General features: G+C 44.3%; 1 protein-coding gene across 2 annotated transcripts in view; it reads left to right on the top strand.

Moving 5' to 3' along the window:
• SENP5 (SUMO specific peptidase 5) overlaps nt 1-19,350 on the top strand; it is a 35,850-nt gene extending 16,500 nt beyond the window's left edge. For both annotated transcript variants that reach the window (XM_082224138.1, XM_082224137.1), the window contains exons 3-10: nt 1,531-1,636; nt 1,779-1,926; nt 5,336-5,383; nt 6,007-6,084; nt 12,486-12,623; nt 13,409-13,492; nt 18,276-18,326; nt 18,462-19,350. In XM_082224138.1, coding sequence (XP_082080264.1) covers nt 1,531-1,636; nt 1,779-1,926; nt 5,336-5,383; nt 6,007-6,084; nt 12,486-12,623; nt 13,409-13,492; nt 18,276-18,326; nt 18,462-18,572 — 764 coding nt within the window. In that variant the 3' untranslated portion in view covers nt 18,573-19,350. The remainder of the gene's footprint in view (nt 1-1,530; nt 1,637-1,778; nt 1,927-5,335; nt 5,384-6,006; nt 6,085-12,485; nt 12,624-13,408; nt 13,493-18,275; nt 18,327-18,461) is intronic.
• Nucleotides 19,351-21,730: the final 2,380 nt, after the last annotated feature.

Below are 21,730 nucleotides of genomic sequence, written 5' to 3'. Positions count from 1 at the left end.
TTAGTAATGGCTGCTGGGCTGTATTAAGCTTGATGGGTTACAGATCGTACAGGCCTGCCCTTTGATAGCGCAGTTGCATGATAAACCAGTGGGTTGCAATCACAGTGCATTGGTGGTGGTGTTTCATTTGATGGGCTTGTTATGGGACGAAATTGAGACTGGCGCAATTGGGGGTTGGAGCCAAAATCAAGAGGCAGTTTAACTCTTCAGAACGCTTTGTCTGCTTATTGTGGCCCCAGTTACTTAGGAGAACCCAGACTGGAGGCTTAATCTCAATACATGCTAAAGTTGCCCGTCTTCCATATTGAAATAAAAATCTGAGTGCTTAATGGAATGGGTAATGAAAGGAGTGAAGCTACTTGCTGACTGTGAGCTCAGTAGATCCGTATCCCCTGTACTCACCTCTTGGCAGCCCAGTGTAGATTGGGCTGTTGGTGTGTCCTTAGTGGTATCCATCTGGCACAGGCCAATTCCATTCTGGAAAAGAGGGGTGATTGAGTCCTTGGCTTGTAGCAATTCCTGCTAGAAATGTTCCATGGTGTCGGTGGTTACTTGGCGTGTACAATGGGTTTAAAAATATTTCTCCTTGTCACAATGTAAGTAGAGGGTGCCCACAATTTTGAAACTGATTTGTTGTGCATTCCCATGACTCTATTCTCTGAACATCTAATTGATTTGGGTTGATTTCAGTCAGGGCCAGTATAGCACCTGTCCTGCATTCAGACCCAGGAAGGTTCATTTTTGCGCTTCTGTAGGCTTCTTCCCCTCCCTGCAATTATCCCCAACTGGTCTTTCGAAATTTAAGATGTTAAGTTTCGAGAAACGCAGTCTGATTGCTGCCATCTAAAGGGCTGCGTATTCCACGTTTATTTTTTGTCCATCTCTGCCTCAGCGTAACGGTATGCGAACAGAACCGCAATTTCATCCAGATGTTAGGGGTATGTATCTCTTCTCCCAAGCCATGTAATGTAAATTGATGATGTGCTGATTGGAAACTCTTTCATCTGCCTAGAAATGCTATATACCAAAGGTGCAATTAATTAAGCACTACAGCTGTGTGACACGCCCCCCCCCCCCAATTCGTTCCACTTAGGCTGCAGGAAGCCTCATATCTGGGCAGAGATTGTAGCATGCTTCCCTTTTGGGTTGGATTTAGGATTGGGTTGGGTTTAGGATTATCAGGTTTATTTTAGACAAGCCCTAGAAACCATTTTATGCTTCTTGCTCTCTAGGAGGGACTAGGGTGCTAAGCCCCTCATGAGTGCATGCTTGCTCTCCCTCACAGTACTACAGAGATACTGTGGCTCTGCAGAAAGTGTATGTCTATGCTCATTTGAACAGGGGTCCAAGTCTGGGACTTGTCATTGCGTCGTTGTCAACCTTGTACATCAATTTTGTACTGTTCACATTCTGACTTGAAAATGGCTCGTAGAAACTCAACCATAGAAATAAGTCATCTGATTCCTATGTAACTGCTGCTCCTATGCATACTTTTTCTTCTTCAAAAAACCCCCTCTCTCTATTTATAAGGATTCCTAGATGAAGTAATGAAGAAATATGGCAGTCTAATTCCACTCTGTGAAAAGGATGTTATGGGAAGATTAAAGGAAGTCTTTAATGAAGACTTCTCCTATAGGTTAGTAGCTATCTCTTAATTCTTCGCTCTGCTGATTCACTTTCCGGATTCCACTGGCTCCCTATGGCTATGCAGAGCTGCATATCAAATGTGCTGGGATAACTTCGCATTGTCTTATCTCTTTCTCGGCTGCCTGCTCCAGAAAGCCATTCATCACCAAGGAAATCATGAAGTATCAGACGAGGCATCCCAAATCTTCCACTTGCAATTTCCGAGTCTTCTATAACAAGCACATGCTGGATATGGATGATTTGACAACGTTGGATGGTCAGAACTGGCTAAACGATCAGGTGAGAGCAATTGCAGGTTCTGCTGCTTAAAATGGTGCTTTCAGTCACACCATCGTGGTACTGTTGCCTTGCTTCCAGGTTGAAGGGATGTTGGGTTTTCTTTGGAGCAGGGTGCAAAACATTAACCTGCTTCTATACTGTCTTCATGGATCTTGTCCTTATTGTGGGAAATGAGTTCTAGAGTATAGAAAAGGCAAGGGTTATCCAGTAGAGGCGTCTGCAATGCGAGAATTCACTGATCTTCAGTAACGTCTGTTAAAACTCCCACCCAAGGTCATCTTTTTTTAAAAAAAAAACTTTTTAAAAAACACATTTATTCAAAAGTCTCTCCTACCCAGTTGGCATACTGCTGGAAGGGTGTGTGATTTGGGAGGAAAGGAACCATTCAAGTCACTACTAATATTGGTGCGTGTTTGTGTGTGTACATTCAAGGGTGTTACTAGGTCCATATTTGTCACCAGAGGTTCAGGTGATCTCTCAAGTGAGGAGCACCTATTATCAGCTTACATGGATATACCAATAACCCCTTTCCTGAACCAGTTTGGCCACTGTCATGTGTGCATTAGTTGACCTCATGACTGGTTGGTCCTATACAGTGGTACCTCTGGATGCGAACGGGATCCAGAAGCGAATGCAACCCGCGTCTGCGGGTCACGATTCGCCGCTTCTGCGCATGCATGCATGTGATGTCATTTTGACCGTCTGTGCATGCACAAGCAGCGAAACCCAGAAGTAGCGCGCTTACTTCCGGGTCGCCGCAGGGTGCAACCTGAAAATACTTATCCCGAAGCTACTTCAACCCGAGGTATGACTATTATGGAATGCCCTTCCGTGGGGGAGATAAGCCAGTGGATATCTGAGTTGAGTATGAGGAAGTTAAGACAGGATAACCTCTCAGCTTCATTGGAGTTCATCCTAGTAGACCTTGTTATAGAATTGCCCCCTTAATCTGGTTCTGGGTTCAAATTGGTTAGATTGCTGTGGTGTAAGTAAGTGGCTTGATTTGTACAGAACTAGACTGTCTAATTAGAATTGGAATGCTGGGTTTGAAACATGTATTCCAGGCTAGGATTAGTGCATCCTTCAAAATTTGCATTCTTACTTAGCAGAATGAGAAAATGAAGCTTGCAAAGATGGTTGACTGCAACAGTAGAATAAGACAAAATTGTAAAGCAAATAACCATGACTGCTTCCTTCTCATACTTGTCTGCTGCATTCAGTGGTGATTCGCATCGCTGCCTAAAAATGAGATTTGAAAATTCTCTAAGACAAGATGTGAGCATGGAACTTGCTCTGTCTGTCGGTCTAGGGGAAAAAAAATATTTACATCCTTACACCCTATCTTGTGTGGTCAGGTCTAGATTCCTGTTATACCAAATGCTTTTGCATATTTGTGGAAATCTGTATACAATGTAAAATAGTAGCCTCTTTCTGGATTGAGAAGAGAATTTCTGCTTCACAAAGGACTCTTCCCATCTGCTGCATATCAAGCCAGTAAGTAATGTGTCCAGCCTTTGAAATGTGCCAGGCGCACTTTGCACCTGGCAATCGGCCACTTGTGACCAAGTGAAGATGCCCGGGTGCCAGGATGGTGCCTGACGTCTCCACCGTCTGGAGGTGCATGCCTGGGGATCCTTGGATTTTGACTGTTTCCACGCACTAGCAACACATCCTGTAAAAATTTATCCATTATATTTTATCTGCACAATCAGAATGAATTTCAGAAATCAAAAACTTGTATTGAAAAATATGACTTTTGAGCTGTCTGGCCCAAAAATAGCAACTAGGCATTCTTTTTTGCAACTGTAATCCTGGTTTAAGGAGGCGTTTGGTGCCTATCTTATACAGTGGTACCTCAGGTTACATATGCTTCAGGTTACAGACCCAGCTAACCCAGAAATAGTGCTTCAGGTTGAGAACTTTGCTTCAGGATGAGAACAGAAATCGTGCTCTGGTGGCGCGGCGGCAGGAGGAGGCCCCATTAGCTAAAGTGGTGCTTCAGGTTAAGAACAGTTTCAGGTTAAGTACGGACCTCCGGAACGAATTAAGTACTTAACCAGAGGTACCAGTGTATATCTGAGTTTCTAACACTGCATGTGTCAAATCTGCTACAATACACCCACAAAGTCATTTCCCTCAATGCCAGGGTGTAACTGCAGGTCACAAGTGTCCCTTAATCTCCTTGGATACATACAAATATGTTAATCTTCACTGAGCTACCTGACTTAATGAAGAAAGGCTCAATTAGCTCACGGTTTTCTCAGGTCTGGCTCTCTGAGCTTCATAGAGATAAAGTTGTGCATACTATATCTGGTCATTCTAAGAATTACTGTGCGACTTTAAGAATTGGTGTGTGGGTTTGCTTTATTTGTTGGTCTTCCCTCCTCCCCCCAGGCTGCTTTTGTGTTGTGCAATTTAGATTGTAAGCCTGTAAGTAAGTTTGTACTAATCAGATGTAAGCCACTCTGGGAGCCCTTTTGGTTGAAAAGCAAAGTTAAAATGCTTTAGATAAAATAAATGAAGGACATAGCAGCGTTGTAAACTTATTCCTGAACACATTGTCCATGTGAATGTAATTGGAGGAAGAAGAACCGCCTCTGCCATAGAGAACAGAGCCATATTCCCCTTCTTTTTTGGTGGAAAAATGTTGGGAGTACACTGGTACAAAACGAACATGTGCTTCATTTTTTAAAGAGCAGAAATCACACCTCTTGCAAGATGGAGCGAGCTGCCATTTGGGGCAGTCTCTGTTTTAAATCCGACACTGTGGGTGGGTGGGATTCCAGTCCTCACGGTTGCAGTCTTGTATGTTTGGGGGCAGTAGCTGCTGCAATCTCAGAAGCTGAAAAGGTGGCACAATAAACCTCCAGAGAATAAGACTTTCAGTCTCCAGCGTAACTCATTGCTACTAGCAAAAACAGAGTAAATTACCGTATTTTTCGCTCTATAAGACGCACCATACCACAAGACGCACTTAGTTTTTGGAGGAGGAAAACAAGAAAAAAATATATTCTCAATCTCAAAAGCCAGAACAGCAAGAGGGATCGCTGCGCAGCGAAAGCAGCAATCCCTCTTGCTGTTCTGGCTTCTGGGATAGCTGCGCAGCCTGCATTTGCTCCATAAGACGCACACACATTTCCCCTTACTTTTTAGGAGGGAAAAAGTGAGTCTTATAGAGCAAAAAATACGGTAATTCATTCTAAATTGTTCAGGTTGCAGAATTCAGCTTTCTTTGTTGTTGGATTGTGCAGAATCTATTTTCAATGTGCAGTATATGTATCCTGGCTTCTAGGAATGCATTCAGAGAATGACCAGATACATTGAGCATTGCAGAGGAGCAATTCACAAATATAATGTGATTTTCCTCCCTAATAAAGTTTCAACTTTCTTCTTCTCTAAATTCTTTCAGATTATCAACATGTATGGCGAGCTAATAATGGACGCAGTCCCTGACAAGGTGAGCTTCTTTTACTTGGTTCTGTATTATGCAACAGTAGCTCAATTGGATAGGGGGGGGAAAGGTGGCTTAAAAGTATTAGTCCTAAGGGAAAATGGAGAGGGGCAATTATGGGGGCAGTTATTCCTAACTTTGCACAGGGGGAGGGAGTAGTCAATCCTTTAATCTGCTGGCTGTTTATTTACATATGAACTCCACTCTACAGCACATACTGGCTATGTATGGACATTCGTCTACTATTATTTAATTTATATATTGCTTACACGCCAAAATTTCATGTAGGCAGTTTACAACTGTAAATCAACACATAACCAAGAGACACAATAACAAATCCACTGGAGTATTAAAACATCCTTAATTAAAATATGCAATAAAACAAGCATAACAAAACAGTTAAAATAATAAAATTGGACCTTCAGAATCACACAGCATGGTTTGTGAGCTGAAGCTCCCCTCCTTCACTAGTTAAGAGGTTTTTACTGTGGTATAAAAATGCTCTTAATAAAATAAACCTTCTTTAGTTCGGGTGCAGCAGATCTTGGTTTGCATTCAGCTGGAGTTCATTGTGCTAGAACTGGAGGCTTCGAATGTGATCAGTCATCGACCTCTTCTGCCTTTTTTAGGTTCATTTCTTCAACAGCTTTTTTCATAGACAGCTGGTAACCAAAGGATATAACGGAGTAAAACGATGGACTAAAAAGGTAGGTTTCTGTGTGCTCTGAAAGCCCTTAACAGCTGAGTAATACTGAACTATTTCGAAGAATGAATTTGAAATGAATGCACCGCGCCGAACCTGGAATTACTGGAATGGGTTACTTCTGGGTTTTGGCGATCGTGCATGTGCAGATGCACTAAATTGCGCTTTGTGCATGTGCAGAAGCACCGAATTGCGACCCGCGCGTGCGCAGACGCGACGCGGTTTGCGAACATGCCTCCTGCACGGATCACATTCGCAACCTGAGGTTCCACTGTATTGCTAAATTATTGGGCAGAGTTCAAGATTCTTGTATTAATTTCCAAGTCCTTAATTTGGGTCCAGGATATCGTAAGGACCATCTGATTCCTTATATTCCGTCCCAGTCAGCTAGTCCTCAATGACTCAAATGCATGGCTCATAATTATTAGACACATTGCATTCATTGTAGTGGATGTGAGCCTGCGGAGCTCCTTCCCAGCTGAAATTAGACAGGCACCCTCTTTGCAGAACTTCAGGCACATGACTGAGACTTCCTTGTTCCAGCAGGCATTTTAAAGTAGCATTTGGGTTTATGATGAGTTTTTATTCTTTTATTTTTAAATTCAACTTTATTTGTTTTTTTAAATGTACATAACTTAGAAGGGCTTAGGATTAAATGACATGTAAATGTCTTAAATAAATGAGTGTCTTTGGCTGCTTAAGATAGATCTGAGATGCTGTAGTTTCCTGATAAAACACAGGTTTTGCATGAAAGACGGTCCCAGGCTTGGCTGCAGAATATACATAGCCACGAACCAAAAGCAGAAGCGAGGAAAGCATCTTTGTGCTAGAAGTGCTGGTTGCAAGCATCACACATAGCTGGGGAATTACCCTCCGGCATCACTGACCTAGTGGAAATACCCTTCCAAGCCCCAAATAGTAAACTTGATAGTGCAGAATAAACCCGCCCAGGGAGTCTTTGCCAGATAGAATGTTCCTCTCTAATATGGCGGATGGAAAAACCTCTGGGTAACAGGAAAGACTTTCTATATCCAACTGAGTTGACTGATTAAAATATTTAGAGAGGTGTGTGAAAGAAAGACAGAAAGAAAGGGTCTAGCAAGCTTCAGGATCGGAAAAGATGGCCTCCTTATACAGCCTTGGCTTTTGTTCCTCAACCTACTGGAAGCTCAGCAACTCAGCACTAAGAATTATATATGGAGCCATGTAGCAAAGTGTTTGGGCTCCAGAGCATTCTAGGTGTTTGCTTAATGTTTGCTTAAATCACAACTGAACACTGAAATGGGTTTTGTTTGCAGAGAGGCTTAAAGTAGACTTGAGATGTTTATTAAATGTTTATTTAAGGCACATCCTTAAATCTTGGAAATACTTCAGAGTGAATAAAAGCAGGTTCCTTCTATCGATCGATCGATCAATCAATAAGCTTTTTATTTTATTATGTAAAAATACTTTTGTTTCTTGAGGAATAACTTACATTCAGATTAATATTAGCAAAGCTAGCCCTGCCGTTAAACCATAAAGCTAATCAATGTCCCTACCAGATACGCTGAGACTTTTCTGTGCGAATGAAGAAGCATGTTGATCATTTCCAAAGTATCCCATGTACTTGGTCACTTGGAGAATGGAGTTCGCTATCCTTATGTAGGCAAAATGGCACCATCTATGTGCAAAATGAAGTACTGTCAGGCTTTGGGAAACTTAAGGCTTGCAGGTAGGTAGCCGTGTTGGTCTGCTGTAGTCAAAACAAAATAAAAAGATTCCTTCCAGTAGCACCTTAGAGATCAACTAAGTTTGTTATTGGTATGAGCTTTTGTGTGCATTCACACTTCTTCAGATATCTGAATCTTTATTTTGTTAAGGCTTGCAGACATACGTTGCCTTTAGGACTTAAAGTGGGGGAGAGACTCCAAAACATCCAGCAAGAACTGAGCTTGCTTGGCTTGTGTGTGCAATACTGACTGTTGCAGGGGGAGGAAACCGAAGTGGAGGCATAAAAAGGAGTGCAGCTGGTTGGCACAATGAATGAGAGCATTCTGCACTCCCAACATTTTTTGTTGGTGGGGCCCACTTCTGGAATGTCTTGCCCACTTTCGAAACATAGGGTTGTATCCAAGGTTTGCCCCAAATCAAAGTCACTTAGCGGTAAACTTGTGCCGCTCGCGAAATGTTTTATTCCAGCGGGACGTTGTTGCGCAAGAGGAACGCACCAAAAGGTTGCTGGTAATTTCGTTGCGCAGTCTTGTGCAGCGAGTTCCACAATCCTCTGCAACGAGTTTCTGCTATTGCAGTTGTTGCATTGGCGTCCTCTGCTCAACATTAAAACTCACCTTTGTGCGAGTCGACAGTGAACATTAGATGCGGCCCATGGGCACTGTATATTGACCCTGTGAAGACAGGGTTGCTTTAACCTGCCCAGTGACTCTCAGGCCTTCCTTCAGCCTGTGCATAGAATTCTAGAGCCGGAAGGGACAGCGAGGGTCATCCATTCCAGCCCCCTGCAATGCAGGAATCTTTTGCCCAGTGTGAGGCTCGAACCCACAGCCCTGAGATTAAGAGCCTCGTGCTCTACCAGCTGAGCTATCCCAGCCTTTGATCACAAGCACTTGTTCGTTTCGCTGCTCTGTTTCTGTGAAGGCAGGGCTGGGTCAGCCAAGGCAGAGTGAAGCAGAAAGAAGCAGTGCTGGAAGCAATAGGCAAAGTTTTAGATAAGAGCACAGCTTCCTACAGTCCTCTCCTTAGCTCAAAACTGATACGGCTTCTTTTTGATAAGAAAGTCTCTCTATGGGGATATTTTAAAAGTATGCCCTCTGTAGGTAAAAATGGAAAGTGTTCAGAACTGTATGTAGAGTGCAGCAGGTGTAAATGAAATTGTTTTTAGTTGATAACAAGGGTCAAGTAGTCACTTTGTAGGAAGCGCATGAATTATCAGATGGAATATTGATTAAATCAATTATTTAAGTCAGCCTTTATTTTTCTTTTTGTTAACTAGAAATTGTCTTGTTTTTGAAACCTTTGCACCCTCTGATGCTGTCACAATTTTGTTCCCAAACTCTCTTTGAGGTTCAGCTGTCTGTCGTCGTTCTGCTTTGGCAAAAATGTGATCTCCTCAGTAGCTACTGAGTGTGATCTCTTCCATCCCTCCTCCTTTTCTTTCTTTCTTGTCTTTCTTTTTTGAGATAGAAAGTCAATCCTCTTTTGTAAGGATTCATTTAAAACGGGGCCTCATAAATTGAAATGTGCTGTTCTGCTTCTTGGAATGGGAAGCTAAATTGGATTTTGTTACTTAGCTTGCATACTAGATCTCTGCTTTTGTTTTGTTCGTGCCTTGTGCAGCATTTCAAAGTCTGCAGCAAACATCTGTTTCACCTGACTGAATTTTAATTAAACTTGGGGTGCATTCGCTTTCCATCTTTTGCCCCAGAATAAGAGTATCTGATTTTTGACGCTTGTGATAAGATTGCTCTCACTTCCTCCTCAAAGCAAATGCTAATTCTCACCATGACCTCAAGGAGCTTGTATATAAGAATGGCTAAGGTTAAACTATACACCAGGAAGCCCCCTGTTCAAATCTCACCCCAAGCCTCTTATTTCCAGCTTATGTGCCCCACCTGCGATATGGCAGTGATACTGACCTACCTTGTAGGGTGATTGTAAGGACTTCACCAAAATAATACGTGCAAACAGCTGCAAGTGCTCTCTGCAAACACTAAATATTACTCCCTCCTTACATTTTAGCATAATCCTCTGAGGTGGGTCGAGCAAAAAGATAAATGGTTCACCCAGGTTTAGAACTGAGACTTCCTACATCCAAGCCCAGTATTTTATAGTCGCGGAACCTTAGTAGTTTGTACCTGGTTTTTCTACTTTCCACACCTTTTTGTGGGAACGGGTGTCTTAATTGGTTGCTGAGGAAAGTACTTCCATTGCTTTGGACTGAAGCAGTTTCTCTTAAGTGAAAACAGCAATGTGGCAACTTGCCTCTGGCCGTTCACGAGTTGGCATCTTGGGTATTGGGCAACTACTTCATGGGATGTTATGTGCTTGGTGGGGGCCTTTCTGCTGCTCCCACCACATGGGCAAGGGTGCCTGCCCTGAGAAATTCCTTGTTTCAGGCTTTTCTCTGCAGGCACAAGGACTAGAAAACCTCCTTGCAATAGCTGAGAACACTAGAAGTGTACCTAATTCTTTGCCTTACACAATTGGGCATTCTTGCCGGTGTGTGCACACCAGGTGCAAAGGGACGGGCATCCCTTTCCGTAGAAGTGTGCTCCTTTTTTGTGTATGCATAAAACCGTAACTTAGACAGTTGGGTCCTATTCATCCCTTCCATGTACTTTAGCAGTTTTGCTTGCAGCATCAAGTATTAAACGCATGCAGCCTGCCTTGCATAAATGTTTGTCCTATCCATTAAGCTGCCATCCTCATCACTCGCCCAAGGCTGTTTCCACCTCTCTATATGCCTTCGACATCTTCACTCGTAGGCTAGATGCAGAATGCAGAGCTCCTTCGTTGTCTTTTGGCTGCGTTGTGCTGCTGATGCTGCGTGCGTTCACGTGCGGAAGGCTGTCTCTTAGGAATGCTAATTTCATGCTTAAAACCCAATGCCATCTCATAGCACACTTGTCAAAAAATATTGATTTTGAATAATTCAGCATGAAGAGATGTAAAGCAGTAACGGCCGCGCTGCTTTAAAAATAAATAAATTGAAGCATCTGTTTAAATAAGCAAATGGCATCAAGTAAATTGCGTCTGAGGAGGAAAACGGAACCCAAAGTGAATGTCTATAAGCTCTAAGGCTTAATCTACATAAAGAAGCAAATTCGAAGCAGTAGAATGGACTTTATATCGCAGGCAGGGGGTGGGGGTTAGAGTCATATTTTTCCAATACTCCTTGCAAGAAGAAAACCAACAGAGCAGAAAGTGGGCTGAGTGAGAACCTTTCTCTCTGACGTGCTGCTTTTCTTACTTTATTTTACTGTGTTGGGAGTGTTTTATGTGGGGAGCATTGAAAATGCCACTTTCTTCGACCTGTAGCCTTTATAGGGCGTAGATCAGGTCTCAACTAGTGGTAGGAATGGAGCTGGCTTGCGAGGGATTGGAGGAAGAACATTTCACCTCTGCTTTTCCCACAAATACTTGGAGCAGACTTGGAAACAAGAGCTTTCCTGTTGGTACTGCTCTGTGCAGTTGCGGTATCACCAGAAGGGCCTTAGCCCATGGACCAGCCTTTATGCTGAGCGGGTCAGACTCCTACTGAAAGCGGTGGGGCTTGCATTCGCTGCCAAACTTAGAACACTTGATTGCAAAGAAATAATTGGGTGTGTTCTCATGCATGTATGCTCTTACCTGTATAACAACAACAACAATTTATTTATACCCCGCCCATCTTGTTGGGCGGCTCTGGGCGGCTCCCAGTCAAGTGTTAAAAACAATACAGCATTAAATATTAACATTTTCCCTAAACAGGGCTGCCTTCAGATGTCTTTTAAAGATAAGATAGTGGTTTATTGCCTTGACATCTGCTGGGAGGGTGTTTTACAGGGCAGGCGCCACTACCAAGAAGGCCCTCTGCCTGGTTCCCTGTAACCTCACTTCTTGCAGGGAGGGAACCACCAGAAAGCCCTCGGTGCTGGACCTCAGTGTCCGGGCTGGACAATGGGGGTGGAGACGCTCCTTCAGGTATACAGGACCAAGGCCGTTTAGGGCTTTAAAGGTCAGCACCAACACTTTGAATCGTGCTCGGAAACGTACTGGGTGGGTATGGCTGGAGCAAGAGGGCTTGCTTCCACTTGGAAAGTCTTGCCTAGTTCAATGTCTGTGTAGTACTTGCTTGGTAACCATTGCTGCCTCCAAGGCTAGTGGGTTTTGTTTTGTTTAATTTGGCTTTGTCAGAAACCAGAATGTGCCACCACTACCTGATTGTTATCACATTTTGTATGCTCTCTTCTAAGGAGCTAAGGGATGGTTGTTTTGTCGCAGTTTATGACTCTATAAAATTAGATATGGTTACTGAAGACTGCACAGTGAGTGGTCATTTGAACCTGGGTCTCCCTGCTCCAAGTCTTGAGAAGACAATGGCCTTCCAAGCCGACAATGAGTAGAGTAACTCAAGAGTAACACAGCTTACATGCTTTTACACCTGACAACAGAACATTCATTTTCAAGAAAAATCGATGTAGTTGTTGCTGCTTCACTGGCTCCCTGTTTTTTGATTTCATAGTATAGGGGAAGGAAGAATGTGTCTTATGAGAAATGCTCCACCCACTTGCTTTTCGGTGACTTAAATACACACAGGGTGAAACGTTTTCAGGCTGTTCTCTTCCTACGGTGGTTTGGGATCATTCTGTCTGAATTGCACATGACTTTGTATTTTGTGGTGATGGGTGCTCTCTTCCCCTTCACTAGGTGGACCTCTTCAAAAAGACGCTCTTGTTAATTCCTATTCATCTGGAAGTCCACTGGTCCCTAATTACTGTGAATCTCCCTAACCGAATTATTTCGTTTTACGACTCTCAAGGCATTCACTTTAAGTTCTGTGTCGAGGTAAGAGCAACTTGTTGTTATAGCTGTTCTACTAAACAGCGCCGGCCTTAGAAAAAGCACTTAGCCCCCCCCCAATCCTTTCACAGGGCTCTAATTTTTTCGGTAATCCTTTGAAGCTTCTAATCCACACATTTCAGGACTCTTTGGCCCAAAAAGGAGAGCACTGTCAGTGTGGAAACTGGCCCAGATGTAGTTCAAAAGTTGTTGTGCGAATTAGACTCTAATCTTCAGGCAAGTGACATACCAGTCTCAAGGATCCCAGGCCAGGTGCTATATTGTTTGGTAGCGTTTCCTTGTCTTGAAGCTTGTCTTGGCTCTGCCCAAAACCTTTTGTTCTTGCAACTCTGCTGCAGCCACAAACCCTAGGAGTTTATATAATTTCAAGACTTGCTTCTCCAGCAGTACATTTTGTGCATACCCCACATTCACGAAAGCGACAGTTCCTATCCAGTGTATCTAAATTAATCCTAAATAGCTTCGAAATAGTTTATGCCCTTTATCAGTCCCACTTCTACCCCGCTCCCTTCAGTCAAGGCCCTGTGTATGATGTTTATTTCATTTTTATCTTTTGCATTGAGCCTGCTCGGTGTTCTTGTGAGCTTGGGTTCTCCCAGCTTCACACGATGGGCAATTGCAGAATTAATCCCAGTATCCTCCAGTCCAAGCAGAAAATTCTCTTCACTATACCCACAGGTATCCTCTTCAGGGAAGCACTCAATTAAGATGTTTTCATAGCAGTATTCAAATGGCCCTTATTCATGTCCCCCACCCCCTCTTCTTTAAAGAACATACGCAAATACTTGCTGACAGAAGCTAGAGAAAAGAACCACCCCGATTTCCTTCAGGATTGGCAGACTGCTGTTACAAAGGTAAGGACCACCTGTGTGGTTTTTAGAATGATGGCTTTGTAGAGTAAGATGAAACACACAAAGTTCACCGGAAGTCAGAAATCTCCACCTTTCCCGAGGAAGCCCAGAGAGTGTTTGCTACGAAAACCCTCAACATGTGACGTGCTCCCACCAAACTAAGAATGCAGGGATGGGGAGCCTGTAGCCCCCCCCCCAGTTTCTTTGGGACTACAACTCTCATCAGCTCCTCCTGGTGTGGCTGATGCTCAGGAATTATGGGAAATGGAGTCCAGGGACATCTGGAAGGCACAGTGAGCATAAGAAGAGCCTTCTGGATCAGCCAGTGACCTGTCTGGTCCGGCCTCCTGGTCTCCTAGTGGCCAACCAGATGCCTTTGGGGTTCCTGAGCAGCACCTGAGCACAAAACACTCCCCTCCTGCGTTTTCCAGCAACAACTATTCAGAAGCATTGCTGCCTCTAGACAGGGGAGGCAGAACATGACCATCAGGGCTGGCAGCCAGTGAGAAGCATTGGGGGGGGGGGTTTGGCTTGCCACAAGCTCTACCTGCGCTGCAATGATGCCTCTTGCTTATAATAATAATAATAATATAATAATAATAATAATAATAATAATAATAATAATAATAATTATTTATTATTATTTATACCCCGCCCATCTGGCTGGGCTTCCCCAGCCACTCTGGGCGGCTTCCAAAAGAATATTAAAATACTGTGATACATCAAACATTAAAAGCTTCCCTAAACAGGGCTGCCTTCAGATGTCTTCTAACAGCCTGGTAGTTGTTGTTCTCTTTGACATCTGGTGGGAGGGCGTTCCACAGGGAGGGCGCCACTACCGAGAAGGCCCTCTGCCTGGTTCCCTGTAACTTGGCTTCTCACAGTGAGGGAACTGCCAGAAGGCCCTCGGCGCTGGACCTCAGTGTCCAGGTAGAATGATGGGGGGGGGGGGAGATGCTCCTTCACGCTTCTGCGTGAGAATGGGCAGGGATTCCTAGGGATTCAGCCGCAGCCAAACTAGTTGCCTCCATTTGCAACCAGGCGGTATATACCGTATTTTTTGCTCTATAAGACTCACTTTTCCCCTCCTAAAAAGTAAGGGGGAATGTGTGTGCGTCTTACGGAGTGACTGCAGGTAGGAGGCTCTGCTCAGCGCTCCCTTTAAAGAGCCGCACACACACTCTGTGCACTCTTTAAAGGGAGCGCGGCTCTTTGGTGAGTCTTAGCCGTGCGCAGCTAATGGGGGGGGGGTGAAGGCTCCCACTGCCTGGGAGAGGCTGCGCGCGGCTATCCCATAAGCCAGGACAGCCAGCGGGATCGCTGTGCAGTGATCCCGCTGGCTGTCCTGGCTTCTGGGATTCGGAATATTTTTTTTCTTGTTTTCTTCTGCCAAAAACTATGTGCTTCTTACAGTCTGGTGCGTCTTATAGAGCAAAAAATACAGTAATTCTGGTGAAATAAATGAAATTGTGAAATGGAAAAAAAATCTGTGGTGGAAGTAGAATGGGGAAATTAGAGTTGGGCAGTATTTTACGTTCAAAACTGCTGTGGGTTCATGGCTTTGCTCGGATGGAGTTAGCAGATTGTAGGCAACGGCGTGTTGCATGACTGAAAGAAGCACATCTTATCTGAGGTGCCTGGGGGGCTGCTGCAGTGAATGGCAGGGGGGTTTAAAAGTGGTGGAAGTGACTCCCCCCCCCCCAGCTACCAAGACATCCACGTTACTCCAGTACGACAGCCGCTTGCAACCAGATGTAGTCTGGCAGTGATAAAAGGGAACAACTTGTGTGAAGTGCAAACGAGGGAATTTGTGACTTGCATAACCATATCCTGTAATAGTTCTGAAGAGATAAAATGGGTCATTGAACATTAAGCTGTCTCCCAACGGCTTCCTGGTACAATGAGGCATCTTGAGGCTTTATTACTGCATGAGGAAGTTCTCTCACTTCTCCTCCACCCCCACCCCCCCAAAAAAGTGACTCTCTGCAGCCCTGGGGGCGGGGAGGTAGTTTGAGGTCTAGGACATAACCTAACCTCTGGAGTGTCTGGTGATTTTTATGTCTGGAGAATCTGGAAGATGTGCTGGTAAAGCTGGAGTCTTTCCAAGCCAGCTTGGCTTTGTTGTAATTGCTGCAGGGAGCAGGACATTCAGGACCTATCCTCGCGTTGTGTTTTTCAAGTGCACACCTAAAAATAACAGAGATGCAACTGTGGCACCTGCCTTTTTAAATATACATTTTGAATATTATTGTACCTAAAACTGCACTGTTCAAAAATATAGATTTGACAGGCCCTTCTCCCTGTGCTTACAATCTAAAGACTATTTGCACCATGGAGGAAGTAAAAGGAGAACCTATTTAATTTCATATTACTTGTAAGCCACTTTGGTAGGATTCATATCCTGAAAGATGGGATATAAATAATTGTAGTACGTTTGTAGGGGGTGACTCAGGGTGGTGGATGGCTGTCCTACTTGGCCCAGTGGACATATTGTCGAAGTCTTCCTTAAGAAACCCAGTTCTCTCCCTCCTTGTATACTTATGATACAGGTCTCCAGGATTCACTGGGGGAAGCTTGCATGGACGTAGCAATTTTGGGGAGGGGTGGATGGGATAATGGCACACACCAGCCAGACCTGCAGAGGGGACCTTGGATGCAGGCAGGTGGACTAGTTGCCGGGGTCTACAGGCTCTGGCCGGGGGTGGCAGGTGCCAAAGCACAGTAAAAACACGGGGCTGTAGAATGGTCATTTGGCTGCAAAAACATACTTCATGCATTATGCCACTGTTTATCAAACTTGAGCCCCCAGCTGTTGTTGGGACTACAACTCCCATCATCCCTAGCCAGGAGGGCCAGTGGTCAGGGATGATGGGAGTTGTAGTCCAGCAATGGCTGAGGACCCAACTCTGAGAAACACTGGCATAATGCATGAAGCAGCCGTCGATTAGCCCCACTAAGACCCAGCCAGAACTTACTTTCCTTCTTTCCAACACTAGAAAGTGCTTGTGGCCGTGTTGCTGAGGATTAGGCCCGTGATGTTGGGCTGCTTTCTGTGCCTCTTTGAGGACCTGCTACAGATTAGCCTGAAACGCACTGACTTGGTTCCCGCAGAACCGATGAGTAAAAATGTGTCCCGTACCAAACTTTCAAATTACTGGCATTGATATGCAGGCTAATCACTCTAAAATACTTCCATTTGCCATAGCTTTATGCCTTTGTAGCTTTCTAAAGCTGTTAAGGAGGTGGGGTGCAAAAATCTCTCCCTCCCTCACCCCCCCATGAAGCCTAGAGACAAATGCTTCTCTGATCTGGCACATTTGGGCTTCTGTGGGCACCAGTGTGCAAGCACGAAACAAATTCTTCCTGTGTAAAGCAGATAGCAATGTTCAAATATTTACTCAAAATAATTGAGGAGAAACTATCCTGCTGAGGTCATTAAAAATTCGGTGCTGGGCTGGGAGATGTAATTTGTTTTCTATTATAAAATGTGTATTTGTGTTAAATTACTTGGCCCGATCCATGCAAGGATCTGAGCACCTCCTTGAGTATAGAATGCATGGGCTGTGTGACACAGCCCAGTCTGTCGTGACCTCTTGGCTTTGATTTGCTTCAGAGGACCATCCCCTAAAATAAGCTACTCTCTTTTTTTTTTAAAAAAAGAAAGAAACAAGGATGGGGAACCTGAGGCCCTTAGACCCGGCCAGAATGGCCTGTGGTCAGAGATGGTTGCAGGTTCCCCATCCCTGAACTGTTAAAACTGTTTCCCCCACTTCAAAGTGGGAAAAAGCAATGTTTTGCTGTTGAATTATAGCTGAATTTCTGGTTGATGTGGATATAGACTTCATCCCAAAAGGTCCTGGGACGAATCCACCCTTGCTCTGGGATCCCAGGGATTTCCAATCTACTTGTATGTGTCCCACGCCCCCTCCATCTGCTCCAGAAGTTTGGGGGAACTTCCAGGACAGATTTAGGGAGCAAGAGCAGAAGAGTTCTTTGTGCTGACAGGACAAGGGAGTTAATGCTATGTTGGGTTCCACCTTCTGAGTCTGCAGATGCTGTTGCTCCTGCAAAAACATTCATTCCCTGGCGCAGTGTAGAAGTAATGAGGTGTTGGCTGCTCTCTCTCCCCCTCTCCACATTGCTGCTAGGAGTCACTCCTCTTTGCTGGCTCCAGACGAGAGCGAAGTAGGGAGAGTCGAGATGTGAGACAGTGCAGAAAAATAGGAGAGTGGTTGATCAGCAACCGCTGGGTACCCCTTGCTCGCTGCTACTGGATCATCCTGCAAGCAGTCGAAGAGCGCAAGTGGTTATCTGCCTGGTGTCCCAAAAGCCCACTTGGCAAAGGACTTGTGCCACGAAGAGGAGTATATAAGAAAAGTGGCTGCCGGATCAGCCCAAGGCCCATCTAATCATAGACTTGTAGAGCTGGAAGGGACCACGAGGGTCATTTATTCCAACTCCCTGCAATGCAGGAATCTTTTGCTCAGTGTGGGGCTTGAACCCACGATCCTGAGATTAGGAGTCTCCTGCTTTACCAACTGAGCTATCCCAGCATCCGGTCCAGCACTCTGTTCTCTCAGTGGCCAATTGGATACCTGCAGGGCAGCTCTCTTCCCACCTGTGCACCCAGGGTTCTTTCTCTTGTATCACCCTTTTGACAGGTGTGGCTAGGAAGTGTGGAGGCTGCTCCCCCAGCTTTCATTTGGAGGAGAGTCTTGAATGGGGAATCATTCTATGGATGTTTGAAATTTGTTTGCGTTTCCCCCCACCCCTCTTCCCCTTCTAGTGCATTCCACAACAGAAAAACGACAGTGACTGTGGAGTTTTTGTGCTCCAGGTAAGGATGCAACCGTTTTTTTATATTTTAGTATTTTTGTGTGGGCTTCCTCCCTCTTTAGAATCTTCCTTGTAATAATTTTCGGTTCTGGTTTCTAAGCCTCTCTCTCATTTCTCTCACCCCCCCCCCCCGCAGTACTGCAAGTGCCTCGCCTTAGACCAGCCTTTTCAGTTCTCCCAGGAAGACATGCCTCGGGTGCGAAAAAGGATTTACAAGGAGCTCTGCGAATGCCGGCTAATAGACTAATAAAAAGGAAGAGAAGGAAAGAGAGAAGCTACTCCTTTCAGCATTTTCGAAGAGCCCTGGCTGGTATTTTGTGTACTTGAATTTTCTGAGAAACTTCCATGGATTTCAAAACGAGTCTTGGCGGAGCAGTGTGGCCAACACAATTACCTCAAACATTTTTTCTGACATGCTCCTTAACTGGCGGACCTGCCACAAAATATTCCCGATGTCAGTCGTTGGTTCCCCCTCCCCCCTTTTCTTTTCGTTTTCTAATGTTCTTTCCTGTATTTAATATTTATTATCTTAAAAACGCATGCGCATAGGCAAAGCATGCGACTAAACGAGAAGTATAAAACTGTAGAATTGGTGCACCTTTTGAAATGTAGCTAGAAACAGAAGAGAATAATACAGGTTAAACTTTTTTGTCTGAAAACATAAAAAATGCATGTTCCATTCCCCCCCCTCTCTGATGCAATAATGCTTTGAATGTACAAAGAAACCCAATGCCATAACGAGAGCAGTTACAACATTTCTTCCAAAAAAACGACAACCTGAGACTATTCCTCCTTCAGCCTTTTTTTAAAAAAGCTCCAAATCCCCATTATATTGGGAAGAAGAGGGGTGTGTTGGAAACTGGCCTATATATTTGATTTGTGGAAGTCCAGTAAAGTTTTAAATCATTGCAACTTGGGGGGGGGGGGAGAGAAAATCTACTAGGTGGCTACTAGATCACCCTACAGTACAAAAGCAATCCCTTGTACACGAGACTCTTTAGTACTAATAAAAGATGGAGATGCTAGTTCGGTTCGGATTTGGTGGTGTTGCTCCTGCACTTGCTCTGGAACCGTCTTCTTCTTTTTTTTAAATATGGTCCCATTCTCAGGGTGATTTGTAGGCCACATATGAGCCCTCTGAGCCTCTCTGCCTTCCTTTCCTTCTCTCTCTCCCCCCGCCCCCAAACTCCCTTTTCTTGTTCCTTGTGTTTGTTGTGGTGTCGGTGACAGGGTCAAGAGGACAACAGCTCTTTTATCTATCTGTAAGTTTTCTTGCTTCTTGGGGCTTGCCCTGCAGGGAGTCTTGAGATTCACCCCGTGTGCATCAGTGTAGTCCTGCCCCCCCTTTAGGGGTGGTCCGCTTGTCCCCTGGCTTAGGACCAGTGTGATCACTTTCTCCAAGGCTGACTTCTCTCTCGTGTGTGCGTGTGTGTGCGTGCCAGGAATAAAACTTTTAAATGTGGATAAAGTTACTTTGCGTACTTGAAGAATGTGTGATCTTCTGTTCAAGCTTTCTGAGAAAGAAAGGCCGAGAGTTTTGGATTGGGGGGGGGGCAGGGGGCGGGCAGCAATATGCTAGAGTACCTACACTGTGTGAAATTCCCACCATCCTCTTGGGCAAAGTCTGTATGCATATCTTGAGGTCTAGTAACTTGGCTCCTATTTTTTTGTGTGTGTGCATGAATGAAAGCTGAATTTGTGGGACCCTTCCACCAGCCACAGAATTCCACAATTTCACATTTACCTGGCACAGCTAGAGACGTCCTGATTCTGAGAATCCCGGTGTGAACTTTTCCTGGCAAATTGCTGCTTTGAAGATGGATACTGTTAGCAGTTCTAATAAGAGGAGTGGCATTCAGAGTTTCCTTTCATTTAGCGGGGTGGGGACTTGTTCTACCACCACGTTATTTACTGAGAAATCCCTGAATGTCCCCCCCCCCCGTCAGAACCTCATAGAATCATAAAATTGGAAAGTGCCCCATGGGTCAGATAGTCCTGCAATTCACTTTTCCTATTCTAATAAAAGGTGGGTTCCTTTCATTGCTCCTAAGTTGAAAAGCTTTTTCAGATATAATAATAATAATAATAATAATAATAATAATAATAATAATAATAATAATAATAGTGTATTCTGGCACCAGTTCTTAAAAGTAAGCAGCTGGGGTGGTCGCGTTGCCCGCAAATGGAGCTGGTCTCTCAGCCGAGCCGATGAAGTGGCTCTGCTTTTTCTCCTTCTGCAGCAGCCTGATGGAACAGTTGCTTGCCAAGTGACTGCTGAAGGAGGCAGGAGCCTAATGGATTACGTAGAGCTTTTGCTCTGGGAGTGGCCACCTCCCTGCTGCAGTGGCGTCTCCAATTCCATCACGTTCATTGGACAGCTATGCTTGTTCTGCCAACCAGGATGGCTATACAGTACAGGCATATTTCTGTTCTTGCCATCCCATCTCAACTCTGGCTCCAGTGAGCAATAATGTAATTTAGTTTCTTGGCACTCTGTACAAATGCAGCCACCAACGGTGCAGTGCACAAAGTCCTGGAGACGTAAGAATCTATTCCAGAAGCATGTGCAAAGATTATCTCCTTTCCCCTTAGTAAAGCGCATGTAGCCGATTTTTTAAAACTAGCTTTAACTTGCCACCTGCTGGAGTGTCCACTAAATTAAATGTGCAAGGCTTGCAGACCTTTATTTTGCAAGGTTTCGTGCCTACGCTGCCTTCAAGCAATTCATCATGTATGCCTTCTAGTAGCATCCTTGTCTTTATTGCATTCATAACTCTCTTCCATTTTTTCCTTTATATATATATATATATATAAAACCTGCCTCGGAGAGGAAATTGTGCGCCGTTGTTAAATATTTCTTATGGGGGGTGAGTGCTAAGAAATCAGGAGATTAAAATACAAAACCATAAAGAGGCAGCTTGTCAGCCCCTTTGCCAGGCACAATAATTGCTATTTATGTGTAATGGCTATCGGCGGTAAAAGAGACAACTCAACGTTTGCACTGAAGATTAATGGGTATTGCAAGCAGCCGTCTAGAAGAATCCTGGCCTTGCATGTTGTCCCCTGAATTTGTAGTGCTACAGGTTTTTGTTTTTTGTTTTTAAAAAAATCCCTTTGAGGTTAGAGACGAACACTTGTTTTTCCTGATGAACACTCCTGGTATATTCCCTTTGAAATAGAGCAGTTGCCTAGTCCACACATGTTTGCAGGACTTAAAAGACTTCATGATAAAAAGTTAGTGGCTTCTTTTTAAAAACATTTTTCATCAAATCCTTCTTCCAAGAAGCTTAAAAGTTATACAAATGGCATATTCTGGTCTTTCAACCTCTTTTATACTTGGCAGTGCTTTGAAGTAGGTGATGTGGAGCAAAAATGATGGGTCCCGGTCTCTTGGCAGACTTTATG

This window comes from Podarcis vaucheri, assembly GCF_965113315.1.
Source record: "Podarcis vaucheri genome assembly, chromosome: 5".
Taxonomy (NCBI): Eukaryota; Metazoa; Chordata; class Lepidosauria; order Squamata; family Lacertidae; genus Podarcis; species Podarcis vaucheri.
The sequence above is the reverse complement of the archived record's forward strand: the minus strand, read 5'-3'. Positions and strand labels throughout refer to the sequence as shown.